Source organism: Cyprinodon variegatus, unplaced genomic scaffold (assembly GCF_000732505.1).
Source record: "Cyprinodon variegatus isolate N-32 unplaced genomic scaffold, C_variegatus-1.0 Scaffold115, whole genome shotgun sequence".
In the NCBI taxonomy this organism is placed as follows: Eukaryota; Metazoa; Chordata; class Actinopteri; order Cyprinodontiformes; family Cyprinodontidae; genus Cyprinodon; species Cyprinodon variegatus.
The window spans coordinates 26,913-45,613 of NW_015150568.1; the positions used below are offsets into that span (position 1 = coordinate 26,913).

At 37.7% G+C, this 18,701-nt stretch overlaps 1 protein-coding gene across 1 annotated transcript in view; it reads left to right on the top strand.

Annotated features, from left to right (window-relative positions):
- The window catches only part of LOC107085071 (pro-neuregulin-3, membrane-bound isoform-like), a 53,056-nt gene that overhangs the window by 19,966 nt on the left and 14,389 nt on the right, over positions 1 to 18,701 (top strand). The window contains exon 4 of the mRNA XM_015375215.1: positions 8,381 to 8,490. Within this exon, the coding sequence (XP_015230701.1) occupies positions 8,381 to 8,490 (110 nt within the window). The remainder of the gene's footprint in view (positions 1 to 8,380; positions 8,491 to 18,701) is intronic.

The window sequence follows — 18,701 nt, forward strand, 5'->3', positions numbered from 1 at the left end:
ATGGCAGCAGTTGAAAGTCCTGTTACTCTTTCCTCCACTGAAGTAGTTTTTTTTTTTTTTTTTTCCAGTGGCAAAGGATCTTGCTCTCTGTACCTCTTGACTTCTTTACTGCCCGGTCCCTTACAAATCTAGCTGCAATCCTTACTTCACAGTCTTCTCCCAACAGCTGGTCCAGCCCTGACAATTTCTTCTTTTTACAAGGAGGTTTATCATCTGAAATAGGAAAATAATAACCATATTGTCTATGTTTCGCTGACGGTAAGACTGCAGCACAAGTGTAAGACCAACTCTTTCTTGAACATGTGTTCTAATACCCACAAACCTTTAGCTTATTTTGGGTATGGGGTGTATTATTGAAGATGTCCAGTGCAGGTTTACTCTGATATAAATCAGTCTGCATTGGAACTCTCTGAACTGAACTCTCTGTAAAGTGGAAATAAAACAAAAAATTACAATTACTGTAGCATACTGTGTGGTTAAATATAAACAATTAAAGGAACAGTCAGAAAAACTCTGGTAACTGCAACACAGCACAGTAGACTGTAACTGGTAGAATTAGCTATAATATGTATTTTGATGGTTTGTTGGGGGCGATGTAGAGTCAGGATGGCCAAGCGGTCGAAGGCACCAGAGTCAAGGTATCAATCCTTACCTGCTTAGAGGTTTCTGGTTTCCGTCAGGAGGCGTGGGTTCAAATCCCACTCCTGACATTGCATGTTTTCTCTAATTCACACCAATCATTTTGGGGAGTGGCGGCCTAGTGGTTAGGGCATAGGGCTTTGAATCCTGAGGTTGTGAGTTTGATCCCCACTCCCACAGACTGCCACTCTGACTCCCTGAGCAAGACCCTTAACCCCACAATGCTCCCCGGGTGCTGCACAATGGCAGCCCACTGCTCCCCAAGGGGATGGGTTAAATGCAGAGAATAAATTTTGGGGTTTAGAGCTGCTGCAGTGTGGAAAAGATCATCAAGGCCTGTTTTGCTTTTCCCCAAGCCATTCTTGATTGCCTGCTTCATCTCTCTGATAACGTTGAGTGTTCAAAGTCTGTTTAGGTCATAATAATAATAATAATAATAATAATAATAATAATAATAATAATAATAATAATAATAATAATAATAATAATAAATATTATAATAATTCAACATAATTGATCTCCGAATGGAGAACTTCACTTCTGCGTCCTAACCCTTCCCTTTGGTGAGCACTGGGCTGTCATTGTGTGGCGCCTGGGGAGCAGTCAGGGATTAAGAGTCTTGCTCAGTTACCCAAAGTGGAGGCTGTGGGGATCAAACCGGGTACTTGCACCCTTCTCAGCACTTGTGCGCTCCGCTCTAAACACTAGGCCATCACTCCTATTATGCTATTTATGCTAAGAATTAATTAGGGTGTGGGTTGCTTTTCTTCCATCATGCTGGTGGTCCAAGTTGACCAGCACTTTCAGCTGGAGAATATTTTCAATTTCCCAGAAGTCCTTGTCCTTTACAGTATTTACCTCTTCTCCTTTTCTGAGGTCCCGGGATGTGAGTGTGCCAGAAATCGCTCAAAAAAGCATTCAAGCATGTCATTCCAATACTTGGATACATCTTGGATGTGGTCGTAGGATGCCCGGTTTCAGTTTCACTTGAAGGATTTCTGCTGGCCTCATACTACTCTGAAAAAAGGCAACTGCTTCCCTCGCTCCTCCCAGCAACCTTGTTACTGTGTCAAGTTTAAAGCCTTTCTGTGTGGCAAGATTAATAGTGTTTGAAAAGCACATAAGGTTAGGGGTTGTCTCCGCTTCCACTCCAGCTGATACCATTTTTGTTGCATTGTCACATGGACTGGATCTTTAAGAATATGTTCAACTCTGTCTGGAATTGTGCAATGGACCTTGATCATGACTAAACACTCACTTGAACAAGACATCCATGCATCTGTTGTGATAGCAACTTGCTCTGCATGTACCAGTTTTTTTTTTTTTCAACTAGGCTCTTTGCTTGGCCATACATGTGATGGTGATATGCTCCAGGGATGAAATCTTTTATCTGGTCTCAAACATATTAATTATTTCCTGAAATCCCTTATAAACCCTTAGTGATAAAATGGGGTTCTGACTTTGTTGTATCCTTAGTTGAATTATGGCCAAGCTGTCCATGAAACATTATAATTTTATCCATCTCTTAGCAATTGGCTGATTCTTGTAGAGATGGAAACATTTATAATAGGCCTACTCTGTTTTCTCATTCAATGTTGGTCAAGGCTTATTGTGCTATCAGTGCACTTTGGAGATGCTCTACATAGCTTTCTAATAGCATGATTTTTGTCCAGTTTTCAAATCCAAAAATGTTCCAAACATTAGATTTTATTCTGGCTGGTGTACTGAAAACATTTTGCAGTAATTTGCTAGCAGTGCTACTATTTAAACCGATTCTCCTCTAGTCATGGTGAGCTATGGAGCATGCATGGGAATAGTTTTACAGGCACTTGCTTTGTTTGAGACACTGTCGATCCATTGCGAGTCTCACAAAACCCAACTGGCTGCTACCTGTGTTTTTGTCTATTTATATAGAGGATTTAATATTCTTACCATACTGCGAGGGTCTGCTGTAAAGCATGATGTCATTTTTTATTCATTTTAACAACTACACTATGTTTACGCATTACCAAACATTTGTCTATTGCTATCCGATCTATCTGTAATTCTGTATTTGAGTAAAAGTTGGAATATGAAACTTTAGAGCAGCTGATAATGCATGTTTACAATAGTGAATATACATTACCAAATGTTTTGATTAAAGGATTTTTAAAAAAGATTGCCGACAGATCAGTGTTAAATGTAAAAGCCTCAACATTTTCAGCATCATATTTAAATCAGTACTTTGGGTGTTTGAAATATAGACAGACGTTTGGGAAGCACCTCATTGAAACAAACAAGTAACAATTTGAGGTTGTGCGCTGCTCTAAAATTCTGCTGCTTCAGGTGGCTGCACATTGGAGTGGTTCTGCCAGTTTGAGTATGATATACTTTTTGTTTTATTTTAAACTCCAGTTCATCCATTTATGGATGAAATTGTCTTTTTGTTTTTGTTTTTTTTTTTACCTTTGATGTTGAATGCTGTGCAGCTCAAAGGATTTTAGCAAATATCTTTTTATTTTTTGACATTTTTTATGATGTGTGACCATAGCAGGTTTTTTTACACCTGGGAGCAGCTCATTAACATCTCAAAAACTGAAAATACTTCAACCACTTCTGCAAGTTCCAGCTGAGTTAAAAAGAAGGCACAATGGGATTCAGAGGAGGGGCAATTAGAATAGAAAGAAGGATAAATACTGTACAAGCAGTCTCTTCCATCAAACATAACAGGTAACATGAGATCTTTAGGAAACACATTATAAGCTCTCCAAACCCTAGCAAGGACCTAGTCAAAATATCAGTAATTCTCTATTATTTGTTTTACTGAAAACGGCTGCAAGGTCATATCCCCAAATCCATGTCTCTCTGTTGGGGTTTCTGAACCTGCTAGCAGACAGAGATTTAAAGAAGGCTGGAGAACTCAAGGAAGTTATCCAGCCTTCTTTAAATCTCTTTCTTTAAATCTCTTGTTCTCCAGCCTTCTCAAAATCTAACATGCATTACAGAGGATGTTATTATATGTCCTCTACTTTAAACAGACAACAAGTGGAACCAATGGTGCTTTGAATTCTGAACCAGCTACACTGATATGCATATCATGTCCACACTGCTGCTGGGAAAATTGGAGGTAGACGCTTTTTTCTGACTGTGCTCATGCACATGAACTGTTATTCAGTTAATTTTACAGATTGAGTTTTAGCCCAACTTCAGACAGGAACAGGAAAACTAGCAACAGATGGTGGTGGGGAATGAGGGGAGCTGAGGTGTGTAGGCATGAACATCTCTACTTACTGACTGTAACTGTTGTGAAACAATCAGGAAATAGCTTTTTATTTATCTGATAACAGTTTTTTCAAGGCTGGCACAAACTCTTTGTTATTGTTACTCTGTGCCTGTCTACCAAAGTTCTCTCTCCCTTTAGATAACAGTATAAGAGATAGTCAGTGAATCCACTGACATAAAAGGCTTTCTGTGGAGCTTTGACCGATCTCAGAGAGTGTTTTGCTTTTTATTTCTAGCTGCACCTGATAATCTTCAGGATCCAGTTGTGGATGTTTTGTGGAACTTTATTGCAATTTAAATCAAATTCAGCTCTGATTCGATTTCCATTACCTGTGTTTTGTGGATTGAGTGTTATTTTAACTGCATTTCTTTTGATTTGGGAAGTGTCAACCCGGTTGGGACAAAGAAGTGGGTGGGTGGCAAAAAAAAGTTTGGCAACCGCTGTGTGTGATTTTAATGTGGCATTAATGAACAGAAATGGTACAGAAAAATACCTAAAAAAAAAACCTTAGCATATTTTGCTCCCTAAATACTAATTGGGTACAGACTAAACCCAACTACCTACAGTTCCTGAGTATTATTGCTATCTATGTCTTTCTGTTTTTCACAAATGACTTCTTTTTGAATCTCAACAACAATGACTTTAGGCAGTTCTGAAAGGAAGAAAGAGGGAAAATGCAGTGCCAGCCTTGATAATAATCTGGCCTGTTTGTATGGGTCCCAATTATTGCCAAAATAATTAACAACAATAATGCCCTCTTAGGTTGATGAAATCTGGACCATTAGGAAAAAGCAATCTGATCCAGCCTGAATAATGTGTCCTACTCTAAGCCCATGCATGTCACTTTCCATCCATAAAATAGCTGATTAACATTTTGATAAGAGCTAGAATTGTGTTTTCTGTAAGCATTAGTCACATCCTTGCAGGCACAGCTAAAACACGCTTACTGTTAGCTATAGTATCCTGTGGTTGGTTTATGCTGCTGATACAATGAACAATCTTGTAAAGGTATGAACAAATATCCTATTATGCAGAGTTCAGGACCTGCGAATCGATGGTAATCCATGAAAGATTATCGCCGCTTTCAATGTCGAGGTTTGTTCGCTTGTTGATATTTCTGTGACAGTCAACATATTGAGGGAATTTACAGTTTCTCTCTCAGGCTCCTGTGTTTTCTGTTTGTCTCACCCTTCAAAAGAATCCACAATGTGCTGTTTATCAAATGCTTTCAGAAGTGGCACACATAAAGACAAAGAGCCAGGTAGAAGGGAATGAGCAAACGGGTTGTTGCTTGCAGGGCTGCCATTGATTGCCACAAGCTATTTATTTATCCCTTGACATAGATATCATCCTGCAGGAAACTTTGCCACAGCGATTGTCTCAGAAAGTGAAGCATTCTCCACCCGCGGGGCATATGAGAGGTTGGTCGAAATTATGCTATTTTCCTGCACCACCAGTGAGCAGCAGTAACAGCTCCCTCTGGGAGTCAGTGTTGTAAGGGGAGGAAAAAGGGGTTTATCAGGAATGAGAGCCCTAGAAACAGCTCTAAGTCACACGCAACCGCTTTAATGGCACACGATCAGACGGAAAGAAAGAGGGCAGCTCAGGATGTATTGTAATGAGAAGACTTTACAAAGGGGTTCTTGGGGCCTCCGTGACTGCAGTGCTTGAGCTCTCACTGTGGCCTGTTATAAGATAATGGTTTTGTTTCTGATAAGAATAAAGGGCAAGGATTAAACTCGAACATTTCTTCAGAAGCTATTAATGTAATCTCGTGTTGGATTAATTCTTAAGAGTAGCAGAAGTGCTGAGGGCCAGCATGAAGTTTATGTTTTCAGCCCCCCCCCAACCAACCCCCCTAATTGGCAGTTCAAAATGTAATTAAAGACACTTTGCCTGAGTGAGTTAGAAAACATCAGCAAGAAAGCATCCAACATCTGACTAGACTTCATCTAAATCACAGACATACTTATTAGTTTGTATAAGATAAGCTTTTAGACTCTGTGTTTTTTTGGGTTTGTATTTATGTGCTTACTATCTTTTGATATTAATTGCTCTTTGGATTCTTTATTTTAGGGTCTAAGTGTCTCAGCTCCCTGCATTCCCTAGCTCTCTCTCCTCTGCTAAAGTGGCATTTCTTAGTTTTCTCAGTCAGAGGTAGATTCTCTCTTTTTGCTGCCAGAATGGATTTATTATTCAAAAGAAAACTCCATGTACATATCCAGGTTTCATCTTTGTGTTTGGGTGCTCAGCTACACAGAATAATGATGTTATGTGTACAAATCATTGCATTTTTACAACATGTGAGTTTTGTTAAGCTACAGTATTTGTTGTGTGACTTACTTGAAGTTTTGTGGTTTCTAGTCCAAACCACTAACTGTGGGGTCCATAAGCCAATTTACATGTCATTTGAAAGTATGCTTAAGATTATTGTCTATTTAAAGAGCCCACATGGACAATGCTTTAGATTTAACTTGGCTAAACCTGGCTGATATGTTGAAATATTTTATAAATTTTCTCTCTTCGCAATGCCGCTTGCTAAATAGTAAATTACCTGTACATATATAGCACTTTTTCAAGACAGGAGACTTGACCAAAGCACTTTTCACCACATTAAGTAATTCATGCATTCACTCATAAACTGATGGTGGCTAGCTACATGGTAGCCATAGCTGCCATAGGGCTCACTAACAGTACATGGGCACCATTGGGCCCTCTGACCACCATCAGTAAGAAATGTGGGTGACATGTCTTGCCTTAGGGCACAAAGACATTGAAAGCCGTTGCTGGAGTTTGAGCTGACGAACCCGGTCGCAGTGCAAACTCCTGCATCCGATACTGCCCTTGTCTACCCGTGTAACAGTTCCTGTCCCTTCTGCAGAATAATACCCGCACAACATGGAGCCACTACCTGCATACTTTAGATTTAGGTAGTTTTCTTTATCTTACTCAGTCTTTCAATGTTCCCCACTCTTTCCACAAAGTATAATTTTTATTATTTTTACTTCTGTAAGTAAGCTTAAGTTTCTCATAACAAAGAACATCCCATCAGAAACCAGTTATTTTGCCAGGAACGCTTTTGCAAACTGTTGCATGACTTTTTATATTGATCTTTGGGTAATAGCTTCCCTCTCACCTTTCAACTTATGTCAGAACACGTTAAATTCCAGCATTTTTGTACAAGGTGTTTAGCTTTATGATTTGCAGTTTGAAAAACATAACAGAAACTCATTCAATCAGAATTTAGGAGGTCAGTATCACTTTATATTATTCCTGATTTCTTTTGGGTTTCCCATGATGTCACAAGAAAACATTAAGTTTGATGTGCTGTTTTGAAAAACATCTACAGTACAAGTGCCCATACATCTTACTAACATGTTGTGAATCAACCCATAAGAGGATTGTAAAGCTATGACCTTATATTCTGACCTTTATCAACTTGATGAATCCCATAGGAATCTTAAAGTATGTAAACTTCTGATAAAAGTAATACATCAATTTTTCAAGCCCTTTACTGTCAGATAATATTAATTTTACAAGGTCAAACATACAAACACATATTTTTCAGTGTAAGCACTAAGCCCATTAGTCTTGATTTGGAGTGGGGGATGAAATTGGGGTACTCAAAAGGGGCCAATGCATTCATCCAGGAGGAGGAACAGAGTGCAAGTTAAAAGGTTTATAGGTTCATTGGTAACAAGTCTCTTGTGAGAAACCAGAAACTGTTATAAACTTTTATATTTCAGATGGTCAACTTTTGAACAGCAGTTTTTTTTGCTTACAGTAACTGGTATCTGCAAGGCAACAGCCAAGAGTGTGGTGACAACACAACAGCTTGATTCTTGAGAAGAATCTGGAGTTTTAATCTCAACACAGGCCAGACTAAATGAGATCAGAGAGAAATCTGTGAGACAAGCGGGAGAGACAGAAGCGGTTTTAGGTAGAATAATCTTTGGGCTAGGCAAATAGTGTTGGTCTTGGGGGATAGACTGTAACTGTAAGCTAATCAATTAAGGCCATTAAGGGTAAAACTAAACAGAAAAAAATCATTTGGAAGAAACTTGGTCAAGATTTGGCAGGCAGCCAGCCAGCCAAGGAAAAGACATAACGCTGAATATTAACTCACACAAGACTTTTAGAAATCTGGCACTGCCTGTTTATCAAGCCAAACTTATAAAGAGCAGTATACGTGAAAGAAAATTCAGACAGACCAGTCAGAATAATAAAATATACAGAAATAATGTAAAAATATTCCAGACTAGGATTTCAACTAGCATGTTTATATTGCAAGGCAACAGTGCCTAGGGTCAAACCAGCATGCTGCCTAAAACATAAATGTGGTATTTACCAAATATAAATTATATTGGTACTCCTAATTGGCCTAAGGCAAGGAATTTGATTCTAATTTAATCAAAAAGTAAGGAAATGCTTCTAATTTTTGTCACCTTTTCTTTTTCTTCTTTTTTTTTACCTCTGCAGGGTTGCAGCTCTCATGGACCATCTTTTAAGGGCAATGTTGTGGCACCAGGCTCATCCACAGTCACCCCACCTGTTCTCAGCAAAGCACTGTCAAAAGGGAAATGCTTCAGGTAAAAATATGACATACTCTTATTGCCTGCCCTGTTTCATATCTTCCTCAGCCCGTATCAAAATGTAAGAGGCAGCCAAGTGAGAACTTTAATCAACCCAGCAATATGATATAATAAATGGGCTTCCAAATAATAAACAGATCATTTGTTAAAGGAGAAACATCTTAGAGGGATTTATGAAGATTATAAATGGGGGCAACTGTGGAGGTTTATTTTTCAGATTGCCAACTAGATGAGTTTTATTTTTCTTTATAGGAGGGTTCACTGGTTCATACAGCTTGATCAAATAAATAGCAGAGTGTGCTTCAAATAAATCATAATGCAAATGCATTTATAAACAACTTACTTTATATACTCTTTATTTTCTTTTAAGATTATTTTGTCAACACCTGCATAGATTTAATAATACTGGAGTAGTAATTAAATACTTTATTTCTAAGTTGAGTGTAGCACAGCTCTCAACATTGTATTCTACCCGTCTTAGTCCTAATTTTGCAGAATCTCTTTTCAATTCGATAATGGATGTAAGTCTATCACAGTATGTCTCCACCATTTTGTAACAAAAAAGGTTAAGCTCTGGCAAAGTCCAAGAAGAGAATATGTGCATATCAAGTTTAAAGTCTTGTTGAAGTCTCAATTTAATTTTGATCACTATAGAACATATCGTTCTAATGCATGGATATGGAGGGTAATTGCAAGATCAAGTTATAAACTGTTATAAACTGTTCAAAATATAATCATGTGAACTTTATCCTAGACTTCTATTAATTTATGTCCACTTTTAGAAAATGAGAGAGCAGCATTTCTATGCCCTTGCTGAGATTGTAGGTGTTAATACCCTATGATATAAACATGATATTATTTTTAGGGGTAATAAAGTAGGGTAACATGTTATGCTTAAAATATTGGTAACAAAATAATTATTCTATACAATAATAAGAGCCGTTTCTAAATATGTGTACTTGTGCCTTTTCATGTGCTCGTGTACTCGAAAGACGTCATCAGCTACACCCCTAGTACTGTTCCAATTCACAAGAACAAGAAGACCAAGAACGGACAAAGTCCCCGGTTTTTGTCCTCGCCCCTTTTTCTTTACTGAGTATGCATCAGAGCAGACTTGTCCGTTCTTGAGATTGACAGCTGTCCCAGCATGTGCATCAGCAGCAGCAGTTTTCAATGGTGCACTCACAGAGCTCAGAGTATTAAGTTATAAGATCTCTTTTCTGTCACCGTTGTTCTATAAAAGTACATTTTGAAATCATTTAAGGTGAGAACATTGTACTTTTAAGCATCACTATATGGCCCATTTACTGATTTAGTGCATAATTTAAAAAAAGTTCCAAGCTTGAGAGGACCACGGCAACCAGTGGACCTCTGCCAGGGCTAATTTTAGTTCATCTGCAGCAGCCCTCTGTGAGTACCGCTGACTCTGATGGAGATTTTTTTGTATTATTTGCCTCCGCTAAATGAAGGTGTAAGAATTTATTATTATCTAGAGACTTTCCTGTGTTCTTCTCAAGAACGTATTTGGCGAGGACAAGATTCTTGTGAATCGAAAAAAACAGCCAACCTGCCTTTGTTCTTCCTAGGGGGTGTTGCTATAGAGACAGAGTTTTGTCTTAGTTGACGTCGCTGCACATGCAACAGAAAGAAAGAGTTACAGTTGCAGTATTAATGATTAAAAAGTATCTGATTACATTTTAGAGTACAGCTACCCAAATACTGGATATAAAAATAAAAAATCACAGCAGTGTAACTAGCATTAACCTTTCTAAAAGGACATAATTCCTGATATGCACACGATGATTTATTATAGATAGGTTTTTATCGAAAAATCTTTGGTGTAAAAACAGGCACTATAGCTATAGTACTATAGTACTATACTCGGCCATTGACTCAGAGCAAGTCTAAGTCGATGACGGGGTATTACGGAAGTGGGAGAGGCAGCTGGTTTTGTTGGCCGAGCAACTGCTATTGTAACTGTCAAAATGACACATTTTCATAGCGCTGACTTGAGGTCCACAAACGGACAGGTCCCTCATGTTTATGTGTGAATAAGGAGATAAATGTGCTTGAAAGCACTGTAACCTCTAGAAGAGAAATAAATCATAGATATAGAAATAAATGCATCTTCTAAAACTTTCCACGTTGAAGTGCTCTAAAATTATCTGGTAGATGGCTGCATTAGGTATGGACTTTAGGAGACACGGTGGACCAAAACCAGCAGATGACATGGCATCTTAAATCACCGCAGGGACCCGGATTTCCAAATAAAATGCAATCTTAACTGGAATCTGAAAATAGGACTTTGGACCAATGAGCAATTTTTCCCTCTCTCTCTATCCCAGATGGTTCACTGTCTCATGATTTAGAAATAGGCTGACACATGGTATGGGACACTTGAGGCCCATATGTAGATCCATCTTATGAAGCTCACCAAAATTCTTGACTAACGATCCTCTCAAGGCTGTGGTTATTTCTGTCTCTGTTGTGCTTATTCCTTCAGCACTTTTTCCTTCCACTCAGCCTTCCATGTTATTAAGGTTTTCACAAGTCGGAGAAACTAATGTTTGTATTTTCATGAACTGTAAAGAATAATAATTTCGATTAAACTAATTATACTATTTCACCTATGCGCAATGATTCTGTATAAACTTAATTTTACTTTCTGAAATTAGTAAATAAGCAATATGTTTTGAATATTTAAATATTTTAAGTTGTACTTCTGAAAAAGCAGATTAGGATTTGGCTCAATTTATCTTTCCACCCCATACTGTATTCTTAAATCAGGCTGTGGCACACAGGTTGGGATGAAGCAAACCAACTTTGTAGCAAAGGAGGGTAGAGCGAAAACTTGAATTGTTTTTTTTTTTTTTTTTGTTCTTGCTTAAGAAGTATACTCAGACGTAACAAAAACTATATAATTTTGTGCAACACCAAGGAGCAATCTAAGCATTTAGGTCAAAATACAGGAAAGAAGAAACATAACCTGGTAATAACACTGGAGTCAAATGCCAGAGTTAAAAATCAACAACATTTAAACTGGAAAATGCCTTGAATACCTGTCTCATTTTAGGAACCAAGTCCACTTTTATCCGTTGTTTATATCCTTAATCCAAATGATTGCATAAATCCTTTATGATTTTTTTTTTTATATTGAGGTTATACTCCAGTTGACTTATTTTAAAAAGCAGGCAACTTCAAGAATAGTAGTTGGTGCTGCTAACTGGACAGAAATATGAAAAAGTTAAAGGAATATAAATAGCTAAATCCTAGAGGACAAGCAAATGTGTGAGGTTCTAAACAGTAAATATCAGCAAATTCCCCCTGTCATCTTGTATTGGAGAAAGATTTAACAAATTGACAACATTTAGCTACAAGCGATCTGTATGTCGGCTTCTCTTTGTGAACACAGCAGACAGAATCAGATCCTTCCGTTTAAAATCCTCAGGGGAGCCCAGGAATACTTAATGCAGCTTGCTACAATGGGCCTGTCTTTAATGTTCCCGCACAAATTTCACTTCCTTTGGTGATATGGGTATACATTTATAGCACAAAAACATCCAGAACCACAACCTACAAGATCTCTTGCTCTGTTTATTTTTTTCACTCAGCCGTTGCAAGTATTTATTCCTATGAAATATTAGACACCGACCAATTGCTTAAAGCATTTTATTGCTGGTAAATGACTGCTTGGAAGAGATAGCCCTGCTGTAGCTGTGTCATATAATCATAGTGGATAGAGGTTGGGTTATGCCTTCCACAAATTTGTGTAAACCATTATTACATTGGCATCTTTTAGTGTTTTCTTAGCTGAAGATGGTTCATGGCAAACCAACAGTGATGAAAGACAGTAAAGAAAGCTGTGTCTGGGGAGGGGGTTTGTTGCCCAGTTCAAATATTGTGTGTACAGACAGTGGGAGTTTTTACAGGTCTGGTAGACAATGGTGACAGCCCCACTGTGGGGCAGTTGTGCTGTGTTTTAATGGACCAGCAGCGTGTCGCAGAAGAAGGTTTTTCAATTTTTTTCCCCCCTCTTTCTGAAAGGTTGTCACGCATTGCTGCAGGGACAGTGCTAACACCTCTTGGCCTTTTCTCTTCAGTGTGGTGCTATGGACGTGTCCCATGAAGGGCAGCTGACAGTCAATCATCTGTTCAAACTCTTCTCTAAGCCTCTGGAGGAAGGGGAGAACTAGACTGTGATGGATGATGCTGAAAGGCTTTCAGCCATTGACCTGAAAAACTGGAACACATTGTGAGCTATCAGGAGAAATACCCCATACTAACATGTCAATATGGCCCCCATCAATAATACGGCAAATGTTTACCTGTGTGTACGAGGCTTATCACTGGGAACGGGCCTGTGCAGGTTGACTCGGTTGTTTGAAAGCAGACTGCATCTGTTGAACTGGGATGTTGTCTCAACAATTTAGATATCACTAAAGAACACCTGTGGCCTCCTCTGACCACAGTGACTTTAGAATCACACAGGGGGCTCAGCTAGGCTGAACACCAGCAGAAAGGCCTCTTTGTGGTCAACAGAGTGTACGCTTTAAATATTTATAACGGACTTGTACATGTTATGCTGATTCAGCATCCTATTAAACCATATTGAAGGTAAGCCATATCCATATGCTGCAAACGTTAACAGATGCCATATCTTACAAAAAACATCATAAACACCTGACAGTGGTTTAAAGGCAAAGAAGTAATGAAATAATAATTTTGCATTTAGATTTTAAAGCCTTAAAAATGCTGAAGGCTGAAAAATATTGCAGTCCTACTGTGCATTTTTTTGACAAATGGTTGCCATTCCAGGATTTTAGCCACGGGACATCTTTAACCTTAGTTTCTTGACCTTGTATTCATCAAAATACACCAAGCATGTTATTAAATTAAAAGCATGTGCAATTAGATTTTTCCTTGACCCTTGAACATCATGTTACCAAAAACTGTAGATTAGGCTATAAAATCAACTCCTCCATACCAAAGAAATATAAATATTGTTGTTAAGGACACACTTGCACTATTATATAAATTAATCCATAATAAACTGAAATTGAAGTCGGAAGACATTCTGCAAACTGCTGGTTAATCTACATATAATTTCAAAACAAACAGTGACAGACAAATAAGAAAAGTAAAACTATGTGATGTACTCTTTAAGTGTGAGAGAAAGAATGAAAATTGTATCACAAAATCACAAAAATTATGTTTTCGAAAATAATGAACTGGAATTTAAATACTAGCTTTTTCTCCATTTTCACCTTCATACCTGGCTAGACTGCTCATTTAAATTTGCAACACATTAAGTGTGCTGTTATTCAAAGGTACACAATAGCATCTCTTCGAAATTTTACTAATTTTGCCCAGCATACTGAGACTTTACCTGCTTTAACCTGCTGCTGTAGAAACCCCTGTCACATATTTTCAGATAGAAGGTAAGATAAGTGGAGGTCCTAGCCATTTGGGGGCCCTTAGCTCAAATATTGATTGGGGCCACCAACCGGAAATGAACTTACATGAAGTATTTTTCCATTTGTTTTGCAAAATATTGTCTTAATATTAATCATTAAAACAGCTGCTATAAATAGGAGAAATTAAAATCTAAAAAAAAAAAAACACATTTAACATATTTTGCACAAATATTGATGCCTAAACTTACACACAGAATAACCTTTTGTTACATATCACGGAGGAAATTAACAAATACTACAGACTTTAAGAGGGATTAAAATAAGGAAACAAATAAACTAAAATAAATGAAATGCTACAATCTGAAGTGTAATTTACTACTAGGACTAATCCTGCAAAGTGCTGTTAGAATAGAGACTCAATCGTACTGGATAAGAATTATTTGGGGACCCCATGTAATGAATGAATGATCTCCCCCTACCTCTGTGCTCTGGCACAGGATAAATGAAACCCAAAATTCTGCTAAACTTTGCGGAGATCTACTACGGATGGTTAATGTGCAACATATTGATTCCTAGCACACAGTGCATTGCATGAGGTGACCCACCATTTATATCTGATATTGCTCCTTCTCTTCAGTCTTTTCTTTATTCATAGCTGAATATGGGATAATTTCCTAATGTCCTTGTAGCTTTTGCATTTATCATATTTCATGTATTCAAAGACATGTAGTGTTGCTTTGGTAACGTAAAAATACATACAGAATCATGCTCTGCTGTATGTGTGCGTGTTTTTTTGGTTTTATTTTGTTTGTTTGTTATGGTTTTATCTAATCACCTGACCCAGATACTGGAAGGAACATCAGGAGAAGTTAAATCCATAACATAAAGTTTATTGTATTGACACAGGATGAATAATGATGATCCAGTAAGGCTGCAGTAATGTGGAGGGAGACCAGAATCTCTGGAAAGAGAGGAACAATGATTTAATGGGGAATAAACAGGAAAAGAGGGGCTAGATCTAGGCTTATGGGAGATGGAGCTAGATGCCGCAAGGAGATGAGAGTAGACCTGGGGTTGGGGATTGTAGGTATTTTAAATTATGAAGTGATCCAGAAGGAAGCTGGTGTAAGGCTGTAGGTGCTGTAAGTGGAAGCAGGCTGTTCAAGTAAAGACACCAGAAGAGAGATGCGCAGGAGTGGTTACCACAAACTGATTAGTAGCTAGGATGCTTTATCTGCATACTAATAAGGATTCTGTAGGTTTGTCACAAAAACCAGCAGAGAACATTAGCCAAATATGATTACTGCAGGTTCAAGGCTGAAGATCTTAAACAAGGTCATCCAAATTTGCAGTGACGGGTTTGCATACACACAATAAAATTAGTGGGGACAGGGCTCATAAACAAACAGGAACACAAAGGTAAAATTAGTTCTCGTGAGGCTCTGAGTGACTTGACACTATCCTAGGGGAATAACACTCAGGCACCAAGTGAATGGTGACCTGTTCCTCTTATGCTAGCCTGGTGATGAGCTGATGAGTTGCACCTGTTTGAGCCCCAAAGGTGCAAGAGAAGCAACCAGCCAAGCAGCAGCCTTAGGATGCCGTCTGATGGAGGTTGAGAATTAGCAGAACAGCCACCCAACCAACGTCCCTGCTTTTTCTTTGAGATTTTTCTTTGTGTCTTTTTACTTTCTCTTTGTATCTCCCCTCTTCCCCACCTCTCCCCTTGTCAACGGCAAGTGGAGGGAAAGCATGTGTCTTCGTGAGGTTTTTTTCATAATCAAATCTACTTTCTAAAGCTTCTAGTTGATATAAATATATTTTAATGTGTACATGGACTTAAATAAATAACATTTGTACTAAAACATTTTCTTCTTATACTATAGATAACTGAGATTTATCTGGTTATTATAATAAAAGTAAATAACAAAGAAATTCCTTTTTAGTGGTTATATTAAATAATATAGTTGAAAAGAAACTCTAGCCAGATGCAGGTTGAGAAGTTTTATTTCAAATAAACACTTGGGGCGTTATAGCTGTTCAGCACAGGAGGTAAAGGGATACCTTTGTATATTTTTATTACCACCATCAGCTTGACTGAAGGTGTAGTGTAGTTTCTCATAAGCTGATTTTAATGGGAATCTAAGCAGATCAGTTCCTCAGGATTTGTGTTACCTGTGTAGTACAACTCCTAGGGCTTTCAGTGGAAACAAGGCTACTATCATTAAAAAGAAGTTGTTACTTTGCATACTGTCATCATATGATATGACTAAATTAGCCCAAAGGTACTTTCACACCGAACATGAATTTCGCAGTTGGAGCAAAGAAGGATTCCCATGTTATCTCCATGTAGAGGGCAGACCTAGAGGGAAGCAAAGCGGAGCAAAGCCAGCGAATTTTTGGGAGGCAAACAGCAGAGTTTTTTTGCAAAGTTGGTGACATTTGATTGGTGCCTCGCCTATGACTGAAGTTGAAAAATCTAAACTTTTGCTTGGACAGGCAAATTTCAAGGCGAGCAAAGACTGAAAAACCTGGTGAAATTTTTGCAGGTTTCGTTTTCGGTGTGAATGCACTTTAATACCAAGAGGAAATATAAAGTATTTTACTAAAGGGGATATGCTTATTGAGATCCTAAGACAGAGTTATCCCTTTTTAATATAAATATATTAATATATATTTAATATAAAGATATTTTATTTTACATCTTTTCATTTTTTTATGTTATTTTTTAAATTTCCATGTTAACACCATGTGTCAGGGTCTGTGGATATTGTAGTGGACCCAAATGCAAAGTACAGCAGGTGTAGACAGAAGTAACTAGAAGGAGCTAAGGGCAAAGGAAAGGACTCTAGGGGGCAACAAAGAATAACTAGGGAGAAACAACAAGATCTAAATGTAAGTAAAAAATATCATAAAAAGACTAAAAAGGAATAAAACTAATGACTACAAAATAAGAAATGACCAAGGGAGAAACTAGAGGATAAGAAAAGGGACTGAAGATAACTGAAGCCATGGAAAGCATAACAAAACGATAAGATAACAAAATAACTATAATTTAAACTAGACAAAGGAATAAATACCAAAAATGCTGATAAAAAGAGATGACCAGCAGGAGCAAAAATAAGAATACAAAAATGATCTAAAATCTAGACAATACAGAACAAGAAAAAGCAAAACTTGAGAACCCCCAAAAATAAAAACTTAAACAGAAACAAAAGGTCCAAAATGTAAGATCATAACACCATGAAACTTGAAGTTAACAAGAGTGGATTCCTGAAACTTTGAATTTGGCTTGTATAGGCTTAATTTAGAACAGGCAGTGATCTTTTGTGCCTTTAAATCAGATAGAATACAAGAAAATTGAATTGCTTTATTTCCTAACAGGGAAATTCATTTGCATTTATTCATTAAGAGGAAAAGCAGCACTTGCAATGAAACAGCAAAAGCATAAATGATCAGAGTTTAGTTTAGTGCTTTGACAAACCACTGCTGAGGTTTGCAAGCCTATACAAATAAATAGTTTTTGAGTGCAGTTATGTCATTTCCGCGTTGGATCTGCAAGAGCTTGTAAAAGTAATATAACAGCCAGAAATTCAAGCCAATAATACAAATGCATTTTCAGTAAACCCTTTTGCTCGCCATATTTCTTCCCCTTCTAAATCCAATGTAAACAGTCTCTCACAAGAAGGCAATTTTGTTTTAGTTTGCCGTGGCAAAGCAAAATCGTCCAAAGCGATATCATGAATGAATTATTAGAAAACTGTGAAAAGTAGGTTAATAAATTCCTCAAATCAGCCACCGAGCTTGAGTTTTTCCACATACTGAAAAGAAAACACAGGGAACATAGGGAGTGCTATGCTGTGTGGGTGTATCCTGCTGGTTCTGTGAAGATCAGTGTTTTTGCTGTTTATGTGTCTCACCGTTTTAAGCTTAGTTCAGGTCCTTTGTCACACGCTGCTCCTCCTCAGTCTATCACTCTTCTCTCCTCTTCTTCAATAAGCTGAGTAAATGCATAAACAGTGAGAGGAACTGGTTAATTTTCTGGCTGCTATTCCCTCATAGCAAAGCCGCCTCAGGGTAAGTGAGCTCAGAGTAAGTGAGAGATAGGCAGCTCTCTTGTCTGTTTTGGACCTCTGATTTCAGTAATCTATTACCCTGGAACATTTCTAATGAAAAATGTTTTTTTTCTGCTTTTAGTTAATTCTAATTAGAAAATAAGCATGCTCATCGCTTACAATTTGCCATGAATAATCTTTTTTTTCCCCATTAGCTCCTTAAACATATGATACAAATATGTAAATTACAGAGCTGACTCGTGAGTTTGCTTATCGTGCAAAAATACATTTACTTCATGAAGTAATAAATGCTATACCAGCCATATGTTTATTCATGACCAGATATCTAGTTAACTGTAATAAGTAAATAGAGAAAAAAGCAACATGGTCAAGTGTTGCTGCACAGTCACATGCAAAGATCTTCTTACCACGTGATCTTTTCCAGATAATACAATTTATAACCAAAAATGTGTTTGTTTATATGCAACAATAGAAATTTATACCGGTAAGAGGTTTCTGGAAGGTCTACTTAAACCTGGTTGCCTCATCTGCTCATTCAGTGAAACCACAGAAACCAATGACTTATTCATTTTGGGGATCATTGGCATGTGGCAACAAACATTAAAGAGCATTAACGGCATCTACTGGGGCTGGACTGCGTCCCAGACTATCTAATCAAATTAAATTGTATGCTTGCAAAAAAAAAAAAAAAAACTTTAACCCTTAAAAATCCTATACA